The following is a 15,491-nucleotide window of genomic DNA, read 5'->3' as shown; positions in this document are numbered from 1 at the left end:
TTAAAGGATTTTTTATGAATTAATTGGTAAATTCCTCTGCAAAGTAAGTATTTGGTCACCTACAAACAAGCAAGATTTTTGGCTCTCACAGACCTGTAACAACTACTTTGAGAGGCATCTGTTTGAATTCGGTATCAGTATAAAAGACATCTGTCCACAAATTTAAACAGTCACAGTCCAGACTCCACTATGGGCAAGTCCAAAGAGCTGTCAAAGGACACCAGAAACAAAATTGTAGACCTGCACCAAGCTGGGAAGACTGAATCTACAATAGGTAAGCAGCTTGGTGTGAAGAAATCAACTGTGGGAGCAATTATTAGAAAATGGAAGACATACAAGACCACTGATAATCTCCCTCAATCTGGGGCTCCACGCAAGATCTCACCCCGTGGAGTCAAAAAGATCACAAGAACTGTGAGCAAAAAACCGAAAACCACACAGGGGGACCTAATGAATGACCTGCAGAAAGCTGGGACCAAAGTAACAAAAGCTACCATCAGTAACACACTGCGCCACCAGGGACTAAAATCCCGCAGTCCAAGACATGTCCCCCTGAAGCCAGTAGTACATGTCCAGGCCTGTCTGAAGTTTGCTAGAGAGCATTTAAGCATGACCCAGAAGAGGCTTGGGAGTATGTTATATGGTCAGATGAAATGAAAATACGATCTTTGGGTTCTTCTTTACCTCTCTCTCCAAGACTCTTCTCCCCCGATAGCTCAGTTTGGCCGGATGGCCACCTCTAGGAGGGGTTCTGGTCGTTCCAAACGTCTTCCATTTAGGCTAATGGAGACTACTGTGCTCTTAGGTGCAGCAGAATTTTTTTGTAACCATGGCCAGATCTGCCTTGCCACAATACCGTCTCTGAGCTCCTAAGGCAGTTCCTTTGACCTCATGATTTTCATTTGCTTTGACATGCATTGTGAGCTGTAAGGTCTTATATAGACAGGTGTGTGACTTTCCTAATCAAGTCCAATCAGTATAATCAAACACAGCTGGACTCAAATAAAGGTGCAAAACCATTTCAACGATAATCAGAAGAAATGGACAGCACCCGAGTTAAATATACGAGTGTCACAGCAAAGGGTGTGAATACTTAGGACCATGTGATATCAGTTTTTCCTTTTTAATAAATCTGCAAAAATGTCAATACTGTGTTTTTCTGTCAACATGGGTGCTGTGTGTGTACATTAATGAGGAATTTTTTTTTTATTTAAATGATTTTAGCAAATGTCTGCAAAATAACTTTCCATACCCACTGTATATTACAAAGTAGTACATTACAATTAACATATATACAACTAATTACAGTAATGGAGTACTGTATTACTATTACTAAATTCAGTATTTACATTTCAGTTAATAATTAAGCAACTTGCTTTACATAGTTTCAATTATCTGCATAATGATATCTGCTGACCACTGGGTGAATTGATTTTCCTCACTGCAATGGGCTGTAGCACTTCAGTGAGAATGACTTACTTGCTTTAGATGAGAATATAGCTTCTCTCAAATTTGACACTGAACCATACTCTCTAGGTGTCAGATTGAGAACCTAAACCATTTCCCTACAGTAAGTTTATATCCATGGAAATCAGCAGTAAGGCCTACGGAGACCAATTTCTAGGCAGTGAAGAGCGGATTCCAAGGAGGAACAGTTGTCTGACAAACAGTTAGACAAACTCCTCCTCATATATATATATATATATATATATATATATATATATATATATATATATATATATATATATATGCACTGCTTATCAAATAATCTAGACTCATCCAGTATAAATACATGCTCTGGTGACTAAGAAAAGTCACCACTGTGCACATCTCTCTCTCTCTCTCTCTCTCGCGTGTGCAACAAACATTAGTCTGGGTCTCTTGCTCACTAGCCCAACTTTAACTAAAGTTTGGCTAAATTCCTTTATCACAGTAAAATAACTAGAATATGTGACGATATATAATTAGTGTAACACACTTCAGGTGCAGTTACCGGGCCGCTGCCCTCCACCATCACAGTGAAGCACTTTCTCCTGCAGGTGTTTTCTGTCTTCTAGCTAGACTCACTGGAAGCCGGTATCGAAGGCGTCCACTTCCCTGGGTCACGTGACTGACGAATGGATTCCGTTCTGGCTCGATTGCTTTTCCTGTATTGAATTTGTCCTTGAATTTCCAAGATTGAATTTTTCTATCTGAATTTTACAGCTTGAAATGGACTGTTAAATTTCGTGTGACATTCAGAGCACTTAAATTCAAAGATATTGCTTTTTAAATTCAAATATTTAAGATTAATAAATTTAGTAGTATTTAAATTTCAAAATTAACAATTTAACAGTGATTAAATTTTAAAATGTATTTTTCAAAGGATGATAATTCAAATAATTATGATGATAATTAGCTTCCATACAATTAGCACACTGGGCACATGCATTTAAAGCTGACGTACCAATACCATTGTATAATTTTTTATATAATTGATTGAATTTGAATTTGATCAGTTGTTAATTTTTTTTTTTTTAATGTTTTTTTTTTTTTTATGTTTAGACCTCGAAAAACCCCCCGAAAATGCCCAAAAAAAAAACAACAACAAAAAAAAAAAACATTACACTATGGTGTCACTCAATGCGGTGTCACAAAAATGTATTAACCACTTTTGGCATAAGTTTAAGTCATCGTCATGGCTGACCCATTCGATATTTAAAAATCCATCCAAATGGCGGATTCCAACCTGTCGGACGATTTTTATTACTTTTTAAGCCCCCTAAAAAAATTTTAAAAAATGCTTGGGAAAAAAAACCAAAAGCAAGTGGGCCTTTCACACACTATGACAACATAGGGGAGAGGTCATAGTGCTTGGGCCCTAGTTAATCAACCTAGAAAATAGAGAATGATTCAGACAACTCAATCACTTTTTTAATCTCATTCATTTAACACACTTCACTGTCATTTCATGTGACATGTAACAAGGAGGCACCTAGACAGTATGGTTTAGTAACTTGGAGGAGTTGTAGTAGTATTATTTTTATGCAGAGAAAAAAAAAATGTGTAGGATCATTACACAGCAGGAGCAACACATAAATGGTATGGAAAGGGAAAAATTTCAGAAGTAGATTGCACCTATTGCAAATATTTAACTGTGACGCAAACGCAAGTACAGGTGCTTAAAACTAATAAATACATCAATTTATTTACATTAACATATAAACAAACAAAATTGCACTAAAGTGACACTCCTTCCACCTGCCTGGCAACTCCCCACCCTACGCACCACACCTTCAACAGCTTCTTTTTCACCTCTTCAACAACAGACAAGAACAGGAACTATACTGCACCAAAACACAGTCAATATGCAGTATATATACAGAATATCTCTCTGCAAGATAGTAACAAAGTTTGATGCCCATATTCTGTCACGATTCTCAGTTACATGGTAATAAACTAATACCCATAATTACAAACCAACACGACTGTAGAAATATATACAGAGTATATATCTGCACACAGTACAAGAAATAAAAATGAAATAAATAAATAACTACTAAATTGAAAATTTGGTAAAATCTGGGTAAAAAAAAAATTTATACCACTTTTCATACAACGAGAAAAGAGTTTGTAGAAATAATTAAAAGTTAAAGCTAAAAACAAGCTGTTCAGCATTATTGTAATTTGTGATGTTATTTTAGGCTGAAGCCCACAGACACTTCTGCCTGTCTTTCTGTACTTATTAATATAAAGAAATAAAATTGTGATACAGTAGGTTAAGTATCTCGTGCCTTGCTTATGCCAAGTTGTACTTCGTTTGTCAGTCAAACCCACTCCTAATTCAGTAGTTGGAGAGTAAATCACATGAAAAATAAAAAAAAGAAGATTAAATAAAATAAAAAGTAGTTATGTCTTAAAAGGACTCCAGCACATTAAAATTCACTCATACCACTTCAGCGTGTTATTTCTGCGGTAAAAATATGAACGGAATTGTTTGATCTTAATTAATATCTACTGATGCAGGTGTTTGTTTACATGAACATACTTTGATCTGTCCATTCATCTTTGAAAGTTCAGTTTTTATAGTGCACTTGGCTTCTTTTTGGAGTAAGCCATACTGTGTGGCACTTTTGTGGATTGTGGTGCCCTGTAGCGCAATAACGTTATTCCTGTGTTTTCGGCAAACTCTGTTTATACACAGTAAACTATTGCTTTGACTGGCTCTGTTGACTGTAGTGACATAATCTGGCCCATAACTTCCCTTCAAACTCAACATTAAGGTTTAACTTCAGGCAGATTAAATTCTGTCCAGCCAGTTTTAGGTGACGCTGTGACAAAAATCTGTCTGGACAAACAAAATTATTTCTGAGACTGGTTTCCTCCAATATAAAACCTCTTTTTTATTTATATAGATAGGATCGTCTATAGTTTTAAATAAAGATCGACTGATTCCAACTTTTATGACCAATCATTTTTTTTAAATACTTTGCACCTATTTTCTGTAGAAACACTCAAACTTATGACAGGACATATGTAGGGCATTTGTCAAGGCTGACAAAACTAAAAAGTGGATCATTCCTGTCACAAGTGCATCGATTGGCACATCTCAAATATTAAACCAGGAAAATAAGTCAAACCCATGCTTGAAAAGTATGTGTTTCTACAATTCCCTATGACTGATGACTATAGAAGTAATTCAATACATGTAGGCATACTGCTGCCACAAACTTTCGTCTTATGAGCATTTTGCAAGTATGTCAATGTTCTTTATCTTGGAATCTCAATAATTAGGCTTATCTTGGAATCAAATTATTGAGATTCCAAGATAACGTAGATAAAATTGAGAAATGTACAGTAATTATGTTATTATAGTGCTTTTATCGCAAAATCATGCTTTGTATATTCACTTGTATTTGTTTACAGGCCAGACTTGCATATTTTTGAGGACCCCAGGGCAATATTATGTGATATATCAATAGCAAGCCTAGGAGGCTAAAACAGAACGGCAAAAGGCGAAGTGAACCTGGAGCATGTTGTGATCACAATACACAAGGCAGGCATAGCATGTCGTGGATCCCAAGGTGGGATAGTTTGATTTACTTTAGAATGGTCCAAGTACATTTGGAATACCTACAGTACCCATGTTCAAACAAGTAGTCAATAATCACTCAGAGTATGTTTTGAGGGCTAAAGGGACCAAGCGTGAAAACACCATAATTTACATGGCCTCAAAACATACTAACTGGTGTATTTATTCATCAAGACAAAAAAAAAAAAATTACATACCATGACACTGCATGACCCTTTGGACTCCTGCTACCTGTTCTAGGGTGTCAATGTTCTGAGTGTAGTTCCTGAGAAGTTTCTCTTTCTTATCCAGCATTGCAATAAATCTGTGACAAAGTGATGGTCGAAACTGCCCAGGGTAAATTTCCTACAAAAAGCACAGATAAAACTGTCTTGGTTTAAAATGTAAAGATAAAAGAAGAAAAAAAAAGGCAATATACAAACCTTTGCAAATTTAAAAAATGGCCTTGGATCCCTTTGAAAGTACTCAATGTCAAACATTGCTTGAGGATCTGGAAGGTCTGGAAAATCTACAGCAAGTCGAGCATAAATCCCGTCTCTAGACCTAAAATCAGGAATTCCACAGGAAACAGAAACCTGAAATCAAAAAATTTTGAAAAAAGATGAAACATCTTTCCGAAGTCTCCCCCCAAAATTAATAGTGAATACAGTCTCACCTGTACATACATTAAAAAAGAAACACCACACATGTGTGTACAGGAAATTTTCCCAAAACATGATTATATTTTATCTAATAAAGTCTTGCAACACTGCCTTCAACCGTGTATTACTTTTAAAACACTTCCATACTACGTACTAAGCTGGTAGGACTACAGAGGTTCCTAGGTGGATGGACTGAAATTATATAAGTTACTATCGACAATTTAATTAAGATTAAATAATTTTGACAAAAAAATATATATATACACACTACTCACAATAAGTTAGGGATATTATGAGAGACTTAGTGGATGTTATACATACATTTTTTTGTTTGTTTTACTCCAGACATTTTTGGAATAGGAAGGCAATTTTATTGGGGTGATGGAAAACACAAAATTGAGTGCCTATGTAATGGGTCTCATTGTGTACAGGTGTGCCTTGTATTGGGGCCAATCTTTTTTTAATGTGGCACCAATTTCAACATTCTGTGGGTATTAAAAGCTGGTATTGTCAGAAAGTTATTACAAGTTCATCATTCAAACAGCCATGAACACACGACGTCACTTAACGGACGAGCAGCGCCACCTGGCCATGGCGCACCTTCGGGTCAGATGTTGCTTGTGAACTTGATGTGTCTCAAAGTGTTATCAGCAGACTTGCATCAAGACACAGGACTACTGGCAGAGTTCATGAGAGACCCAGGAGTGGAGCCCCACGAGTGACAGACCGCAACGATGACCAAGTACCCAAGGACCTATGCACTCGGGCATTGTTATGCAACTGCCACACAGCTGCAGTCCCGTTTAAGAGATGCGAGGGGTACTAAGGTTTCTAGACAAACCATTCGCAACCAACTCCACCGCTTTGGCTTAAATGCCAGACGACCGTTGCAGATGACCGACACCAAGACACCGCCATGAACGTTAGCAGTGGGCACAAGACCATGTGACCTGAACAATGCAGCAGTGGTCTACCGTCCTGTGCACAGAAATGTTTGTCGTCAGCAATGCTGGAGAAGGTGAGGTGAGCGATATGCCAAGGTCAACATGGTCCCCAAGGTTTGCTTTGGTGGAGGAGGTGCAACAGTCTGGGCAGACATCACCAGTAAGCGCAAAACAGATTTAGTTATTGTAAATGGCTCAGTTCTTACCTCAGAGACATCATAGAACCCATCATCATCCCCCAATTCCGCCAGCACACCCCCAACTTTCTGTTTATGGATGATAATGCTTCACCACATCGTGGCAGAATTGTCACAGCTCGACTTCAGGAAGTTAGAGTGCTGGGACCAGTTAAAGCAGAGACTGGATGATCGTACACCACCCCCACATGACCTGGCAGAACTGCGCGTAGCACTTGTGGAAGAGTGGAACGCTTTGCCTCAGAACAACATCGTGAGGCTAGTGAGGAGCATGAGACGTCGCTGTCAAGCTGTCATTGCGGCAAATGGTGGAAACACCCACTACTGACATTGTCAATTTTTGTTATTTGGGGCTATCCCTGTTATTGTCTAACTTTTTGGTGTAATAAATATTAAACTAATGAAAATGGTCTTTTGTCTCATACATTATTAGTAATATCAAAGGGAACTTTTACTTATTTCATGTAAATAATATCCCTAACTTATTGTGAGTAGTGTATATTACACAATGTTCTGTGTTGCATGAGTCAGTCATCTTAATAATAATACACTTAAGATTAACAACGCACAGTATCATGCTGACACAGGTCAAGAGTATCAGTTATTTTTACTTAATAAACATTAAAAAGGAAAACGTGTAATCACTGTGATGGAGTGGTTTAAGTATTTATTAGTTTCCAGAATTTATACAAAAAGTAGCAAAAAAAAACCCAAACCATTCTGTGTGTGAAGGGTTTTTAAAATAAAATAACTTGACAGATCAGACTAGAATGACAAGGCTAGTTTGACAGCAGTCATCTCTACAAGTAACTCTATAAACTTATTAGGTTTAGGAGTCTCATGTGCATCAAGCAGTGCTGGGTGTAATGCGTTACAAAGTAATGTGTTGGAGTACTTGTATTACTTTTTAGATGTAACAAGCATTGGGTCCGCCATTTAAATACATATTATTATTATTTTTTCAAAAATGTAATCGGTTATTCAGACAATTTATGTAATCCGTGAGCCAGACAGCAGTCATTTACAATCCGTTATAGTGTGTGAAAGTCATCCTAAATACCCCACCCCCGCTCTGTTATTCCTGCTGTTATACCCCTATCTCTCCTATGCAGTTTGACTATGCGAGGACCGACGCGCAGAAAGATGGAAACCTAATCACAGCGACAAAACTCGCAGTGAATCATAATGAACCTTACTTACAGCCATCACCCATGATGATGGTAGAATAATTATGAGGAATTATTCGTGAGGAATCACAAAGGAGTTTTAATTTTCTACAATGGAAAAGTACTCTAACTAGTTACTTTTATCAGAAAGTAATGCTGTAATGTAACTGATTACTTTTTAAAGGCAGTAATTTTGTAATGTAATTAGTTACTTTAAAAAGTAATGTTCCTCAACACTATGGACTATGGAATGAAAAAAATCCAGGTGTAATTCTTTTTTTTTTTATATATTTATGTCAGAGTTAGGGTAAGCCTTTGCCCATGATATCATCAGCTTTGTTCTCTTGACTGACAGGAGTATACCTTGATGTGATGGCGTGAACCACTAGTTTTTGTTAAACTATAGATACTATGTGTGAAAAAAAAGCCAGATGATCATCAATTTCCAAAATATTGATGATCAATTTCAACATTCAAGCCACAAGTAAAAAGAGAGCTCAGATTTTTTAAGTCCGTCTTAAATAAGAAATTAGGTGCAGTAGGTACATCTTGGTCATTGTACATTTTTCAGCTATCTACACTGACCGCGAAGTTTATAAATCAGAAAGCGAGTACAATGTAGTCAGGGCCAAATTCCACAACCCTTGTTTCATGCAAAACTGCATTCCGAAGTTCAGCTGAAACTCATTAATTTTTTGCAGTCCCACTAAGCTAAATTACAAGGCTATTTCCAGGGACTGTTTTCTACGAAGATTTCCTGAACCTCTTGACCTGTATACCCTGAATATTTAGTTTTTCTGCATTCCACTGGTGCCTAATATATAGAGGACAGTGAGTGTACCTTGTAGTATGGACGTATATTAGTGCTAAAATTCTTTAAAGCAAAATAGCAGGTTAAATTACATGAACTGAAAAAAACGTGTTGCAATAAAAATGTTTTTAATTTTTCTGCATTGCAACTTAATCTGAATTGAAAAAAATCCGTAGAGCATTTACAATGTTTGAAATTTTTGCCACTGCAACTTATTGTGGTTGTATATTTCAAGTGAAAATGTAATTCAAGCATTTAATAAAATTCAAGTTGCTAAAATTCAGGTCTTCACATCCAGGATATTCACAGGAAGAGCAATGCCGATTGCTGCTGTGTGCACTGCAATGTACTTTAAAGTGTGCTTCCTGCTCCCTGTGCAGTCTACTTCTCAGAAACTACTTACCGATCGGAACACAGCCCTCTTAACTAACAGGCTGGGTTGCCAGTTGCACAATAAAGGGTGTATGTGTTAAAATGACCCCTCTGCCGCAAACGCTATATTCAAAGCAAAGCCAGCGCTGTTTTATTCACACGCGAGAGCAAAGGGTTTACCTTCCCTGCGCTCGGTAATGTACAGTCACATTCAGCAACAAGAGGGGATTAATTTCCTCAGCAGCAGCAACAACAGACATGCTGTTGACACTTTGTTAAATTTATATTGCTTATAAATAAAGGTAACCATAAAAACTTTGTAATTAAGAAAAACGTAAAGTGTGGATAGTACGGTTTAATGTCAGTCTGATTAAAATAAAATAAAAACACGTTTTTGTTACAAATTATTTATGCAACGCAATTACAACACTTCAGTTTAATATTTAGTCATAAGTCTTTATGTAGTTGTTTTAGCAGTTAGTATATATGTATGTGTGACTGTTTCATATGTGTGTGCATGAGTGAAGTTTGATTTAATATTTTTTGTATACTGTACGGTGTAACAAACTCGCTAATATTAATATTAAAACAACTGCCTGTTACAACGGTGCCTCATAAATACCTGTCGTACTGTGACTTTGTCACATATAAAAGTGTACATTTATGGCTGCACTGCAATTAACCCCATTTCTCTTTTTTATTCTAATTTATATAATTTTATTTATATCCTTTTTATATATATATCTTGTAGTTTTGGTCCATCATTGCACTAGTAACTCTGGTCAGTTCTCACATTACCCTGTGTATACTGACTGTATGTAAGATATACAGTGTGAAGTCTATAACCTGTCTTACTGTTATTGTCTCTAATGCTGCTGGATATCTGGAATTTGCTTTAAATATAGTATCTACGGCAGAGGAGTAATTTTAACCGTTTATTGTGCAACTGGCAACCCAGCCTGTTAGTTAAGAGTGCTGCGTTCCGATCGGTAAGTAGTTTCTGAGAAGTCTACTGCACAGGGAGTAGGAAGCACACTTTAAAGTACACTGCGGCACGAACAGCAGCAATCGGCACTACACTGCTCTTCCTGTGATATCCTGGATGTGAAGACCTGAATTTTATTACCTGAATTTTAGCGACCTGAATTTTTGCAACCTGAATTTTGTTACCTGAATTTGTAAGATTAAAAAATAATGAATATTGTATTTTTAACACTTTTAACACTAGTAACTTGAATGTTTTTGCATTGGATTTTAAATGCTTAAATTACATTTAAAATATACAACCACAATAAATTGCAGTGGCAAAAATTTCAAACATTGTAAATGCTCTACGGATGTTTTTCAGTTCAGATTAAATTGCAATGCAGAAAAATTCAAACATTTTTATTGCAACATGTTTGTTTCAGTTCATGTAATTCAACCTGCTATTTTGCTTCAAAGAATTTTGGCACTAATATACTTCCATATTGTAGCATACACAAGCCTATGCATTCGCATATGTAGCATTCTAAATCAATTACAGTAAAACACTGGATTGCAAGTAACTTGATCTGCAAGTATTTTACAAGACGAGCAGAATTTTTTTAAAATAAATTTTAACTTTATAAATAGACGAGGTCTTGCAATACGAGGAGTACATATATGCCTTATTTGCCAAATGTCACGTAATCACAGCTGAGCCAATGGTTCCCTCTAACACTGTAGGATTGTGGGTAATCGTCTCCTATGCTTGATCTCACACTATCTTACTGGTTTGACTTGAAAAAGACTGTCATTACTCTGGGACACAAAATTAAAAAACTCTTTACACGCACACAAACAGGGTCCTTGCAGAAGCTTACGGAATGTTGGGCAGTTGCTCGCGGTGCTGTTTGTGTGCGTGTAAAGAGTTTTTTAATTTTGTGTCCCAGAGTAATGACGGTTCCTTAGTAACTGTACTGCAACAAGGCCGCTATGAAAAAAAAGGTTAAAAAGGCTGCAGCACTGCAAGCAATGAATCTGTTTAACAACAATGCCATGTTACATTTCTAAGAAATACTTAAAAGAGGTGTTATTAGTTTCTTGTTAAACTCACATTAATTTTTTTTTTAATCCAGTCAGCCAACAGATAAGCAGTGATTGTTAGTGTGCATGTGTGTGAGAAAGTTGTCCTACACAATAAGTTTTCCTAAGGATCATTAGGAGAAAAGCACTACGACATCAGCCCTGTGTCATCATAGTGTGTGAAAGACCCTATTGTTCTCCTAAGGATTTTTTTCACCTTTTTGGGGGCCTTAACATGCTCAAAATCCCTTGAAAATTGGCAGACAGGTTCTGCTGCCATCAGGATGCTTGATGCATGCAAAACATTTACATTTACATTTAGGCATTTGGCAGACGCTCTTATCCAGAGCGACTTACATTTTTATCTCATTATACATCTGAGCAATTGAGGGTTAAGGGCCTTGCTCAAGGGCCCAACAGTGGCAACTTGGTGGTTGTGGGGTTTGAACCTGGGATCTTCCGAACTGTAGTCCAATGCCTTAACCACTGAGCTACCCCTGGCCCTGCAAACCAAGGCAAAACCAAGTGCCTACACATTTAGAGCCAAACAACTTTCACATTGCATGTCATGAGCTCAACTTAACAGAAGTCAGTTATTTTGTGTCAATTGCCAAAATGCACCCGAAGGAATTTAATATACTCCTCCTAGGGAATTTATTCGATCAACACCAAACCGGGCCATTGAGACATTAAGAAAGCAACATTTTTTATATCTCAAACGGGCTAGCCGTGATAAAGTGGTGAAAAGTGGTTAATAACTTTCAGTGACATCACATTAAATAACAATAGTGTGTTTTTTTTGCATTTGCGGCCTATTCTACACACATACACATCACAAATGTTAACACACATCTCTCTTTTACAAACAGACACACGAATGCAGGCCTGCATAAACACACTCATAATACAAGACACACATCACAAATGTTTCACTCACATCTCAGACCTCAGTCACTCTCACAAATGTACACACACCAGCTTTTTGAAGTCTTAACATAAAATTCCTCCTATTCTACACACATCACTAATGTTAACACACTTGCATCTCTCACTCTCACACACGAGCACAGACATACACTCACACACACAGTTGACATGACAAATATTTAGCGCCCAAGGTGACATTAGCCGTATTATTGTGTGAAGTGTGCAATTGGTGCAGTACACCCAAGAAGTGAAGGCTTTTTGTGGGTTCTACCACGCTTAAAAGACAAACAGGTTATGCGTGCGCCCAGGTGCCAATGGCGCATGGTGCTTGGGCCCGCTCATTGTTGCTTGAGACATATATATATATATATATATATATATTTTTTTTTTTTAACACTTAATATTCTAAAATAATTTTTATATGAATATTTGTGGGTTGTAAAATGAATCATCCAATTTTCTATTATTTTTTATGGGGAAATTCGCTTTAATATACAAATGCTTTGAATTAGAAGCACGTTTCCAGAACCAATTATGCTTTGTGTCCAAGTTTTAACTGTAACTTAAGGATGCAGTATTTATTATTCTTATTACAGAACCACAAGTACAGCATAAAACAAGAGAGCCCCATCTCTCATGCAAAGATTCATATATGTTGAATATATTTTTTCTAAAATACAATTAATTTATTCTATACTCTGACAATTTTCTCTATGATATGGCAGGTGACAAATATAAATATGTCATATAAAATATGGTAGTTTGCAAACCTACTAAGATAAATATATGATCAAGTATATTGCACAAAAACAAAACTAAACCTAGAAACTGTAACAAGTTTGAAACAAATGGAAACATGTGACTATTGATTACATTTTGCCGATCCATGCAGCTCAAACAGAACATCAAAAAAGACTTAATGCCAACTGCAAACATACCCCAGCACCAGTCAGGACAAGTATCTTTTTGCAGTCATTAAGTAGTCTGATGACATCCTCTATGGTGTTTATATCTTTGCGTTTTTTTCTTTTTGGAGGCTCTGAGATGTTGATGACAATCTGCCATAGTGTCATGTCATCAAGATCAGGTGGAATGATGGTTTCTGGAAGCAGTTCATTTAAAATACTCCGTGGATCAGTCTCCCTCATTATTTGTTGCTGAATGAAGTGGTAAGAACCTATCAGAACAAAAAAAAAAAAAAAAGATATTAAATTTTAATTGGTAAACTGGTAGACATACACTGCCTAGCCAAAAGAAAAAAAAAAAAAGTGTCACCACTTGGATTTAAAGAAGCAAAATGTAAGAGGCTCCCATTGGATAATTATTGCTGTGATTAATTGGTTCAGCTTGCAACAAGTTATTGAACTTTGCACTAAGCAGCTTGTAATTTCTTAAACAACCATGTCAGAATACATATCCTGGAAAAAAGAACACAACGAAGGAGGTTGCTAAAATTGTTTAAATTGGGTTAAGAACTATCCAGTGGTTCTTAAAGTGGTTTAGGGAGTATGAGGCATTATTTTTGCACATAAATTGGCCACCACTGGTCCAGACCTTAACCTCATTGAGAATCTTTAAAATGTGCTTAAGAAGGCTTTACGCAGCGGTCTGACTATCCCATCATCAATACAAAATCTTGGAGTGAAGTCAATGCGAATTTGGATGGAAAGAAATGTTGTGAGCTTACCAAAACAATGACAAGGCAAATATGTACACAAACAAACAAAAAGGAAGATCCAATGAAATATTGTGTGCGAGACTTTTGGCCCAGGCTGTGTACAAAGTATTTCACACTATAATTTAGTATACACAATGTAGTATTATACAGATCTAGAAGCATTTCAGAGCATCAAATAAAAAATAAATGGGAAACTATTACTAATTACTGATGGGTATAAATGTCACCAGTTAAACATACCAATACGAGGCTGGGGAGTCCAGTCACTAGAACTGGCATGAGAGGAGCAGTCATCATCATCACCTAGGTCAGGTGAATAATATCCATTGTGGGAAATACCATCATCCATTGAGCCTGTTTAAGAAAGTAAAAAAATGCTTTAAACTAGTAAAACTTGAGTCCTGTAATGCTTTAAACTTGGAGCTCTGTCATGTCTACCCATGTGTCATTTATTTATACGTTGTTCTAATAACTTCAATTCCAAACAAGTTTTTATATACCCTAAATAGAAATGTCACCAAAAAAAAAAAAAAAAAAAAAAAAAACACATACAAAATGTATAATTCACCAGGAAAATAAGTTGGGTTCTCTCTCAGGTAGTTGCCTTTGCCTTACTACAATCCAAACGTAAAATATAAAAAAAGTTATGGCATGTGCCATTATTGCCTATACTTAAATAAATGTCTCAAAGTTTGAAGACTAAGTCATATGGCGACTACAGCACATAAACTATCCATCAACGCACTTTCCCATAACCAGACTAACTAGCTTCGTCTTCTGCTTTCTTTTGTTGCTAATCTTAGCACAAAGGCAAAGAGAGACACGAAAAAACATGCAAGTTAATAGCTATGCAACGATACCTACCTAGCACCTTACTTTCAACTCCAGCCATGAGAATCTTATCTGTTTTAGATAAATCGTTCGTGAGCTCTGACGTCACAGGCTCATTGTTGTTTTCTTGTGCCCCATTAGTGGCCTGAGCCACCCCCATCTCCGGCTCTGCATCTGCGGGCCGTGGTGAAATCCTAACCGCACAACTCCCGCCTGACTCGTCACCACTTGATATCTGCTCTCCGTTTATAATGTCTAGAGCACAGTTCTGAACACTACTGCGAGGTTTCTTAGAGACCGGCTCGCTTATTAGATCACAATTGTCTATAACTCCAACAGATTTATGTTCCGTGTCCGCCATCTCTTAAATACGCATTTACGCTGCAGACGACGATCATCTTCTTCTTTAAGGTTTTTGCCCGTTGGTAGCAAGCTTGTAGGTGTATTACCGCCACCTGTTGGACTGGAATATGTAACAGTTTGATTGAAGAGGGGGATCCGAAATCCTCCCGGCTAAACCACGCTCAGGGATTTTATCTTTCACTCACTCGGTTTATATACCGCTTTGCACGTAAACATCACAAATATTAACACACACAGTCATTCACACTACAGGCAATTTGGGAACGCCAAGCAGCCTAATCTGCATGACTTTGGACTGTGGAAAATAGTGTTGGTGAGATGAAGCCTCATTTGCGTGCCAGGGCTTTTCAGCCAATAGTTTCGATAGTTTTTCGAATAGGTTGATTTCATGAAGTTCCATTTAAGGACACGTTATACTGACATCTAGTGGACAAATTCTGTGTA

The 15,491-nt window shown here is 37.0% G+C and overlaps 1 protein-coding gene across 2 annotated transcripts in view; it reads right to left on the bottom strand.

The window, feature by feature from the left end:
* sirt1 (sirtuin 1) overlaps positions 1 to 15,491 on the bottom strand; it is a 45,082-nt gene that overhangs the window by 26,025 nt on the left and 3,566 nt on the right. The window contains exons 1-5 of one of the 2 annotated variants that reach the window (XM_053502738.1): positions 14,718 to 15,083; positions 14,094 to 14,207; positions 13,114 to 13,352; positions 5,494 to 5,646; positions 5,269 to 5,416 (exon numbers count right to left, since the gene is read on the bottom strand). In XM_053502738.1, the coding sequence (XP_053358713.1) occupies positions 5,269 to 5,416; positions 5,494 to 5,646; positions 13,114 to 13,352; positions 14,094 to 14,207; positions 14,718 to 15,045 (982 nt within the window). In that variant the 5' untranslated portion in view covers positions 15,046 to 15,083. Of the gene's footprint in view, positions 1 to 5,268; positions 5,417 to 5,493; positions 5,647 to 13,113; positions 13,353 to 14,093; positions 14,208 to 14,717; positions 15,084 to 15,491 lie in introns of those variants that run through there. The other variant, XM_053502739.1, reaches the window with a different exon arrangement.

This window comes from Clarias gariepinus, chromosome 8 (assembly GCF_024256425.1).
Source record: "Clarias gariepinus isolate MV-2021 ecotype Netherlands chromosome 8, CGAR_prim_01v2, whole genome shotgun sequence".
NCBI classification, from domain to species: Eukaryota; Metazoa; Chordata; class Actinopteri; order Siluriformes; family Clariidae; genus Clarias; species Clarias gariepinus.
Note: the sequence above shows the minus strand (reverse complement) of the source record. Positions and strands in the feature narration are given on the sequence as shown.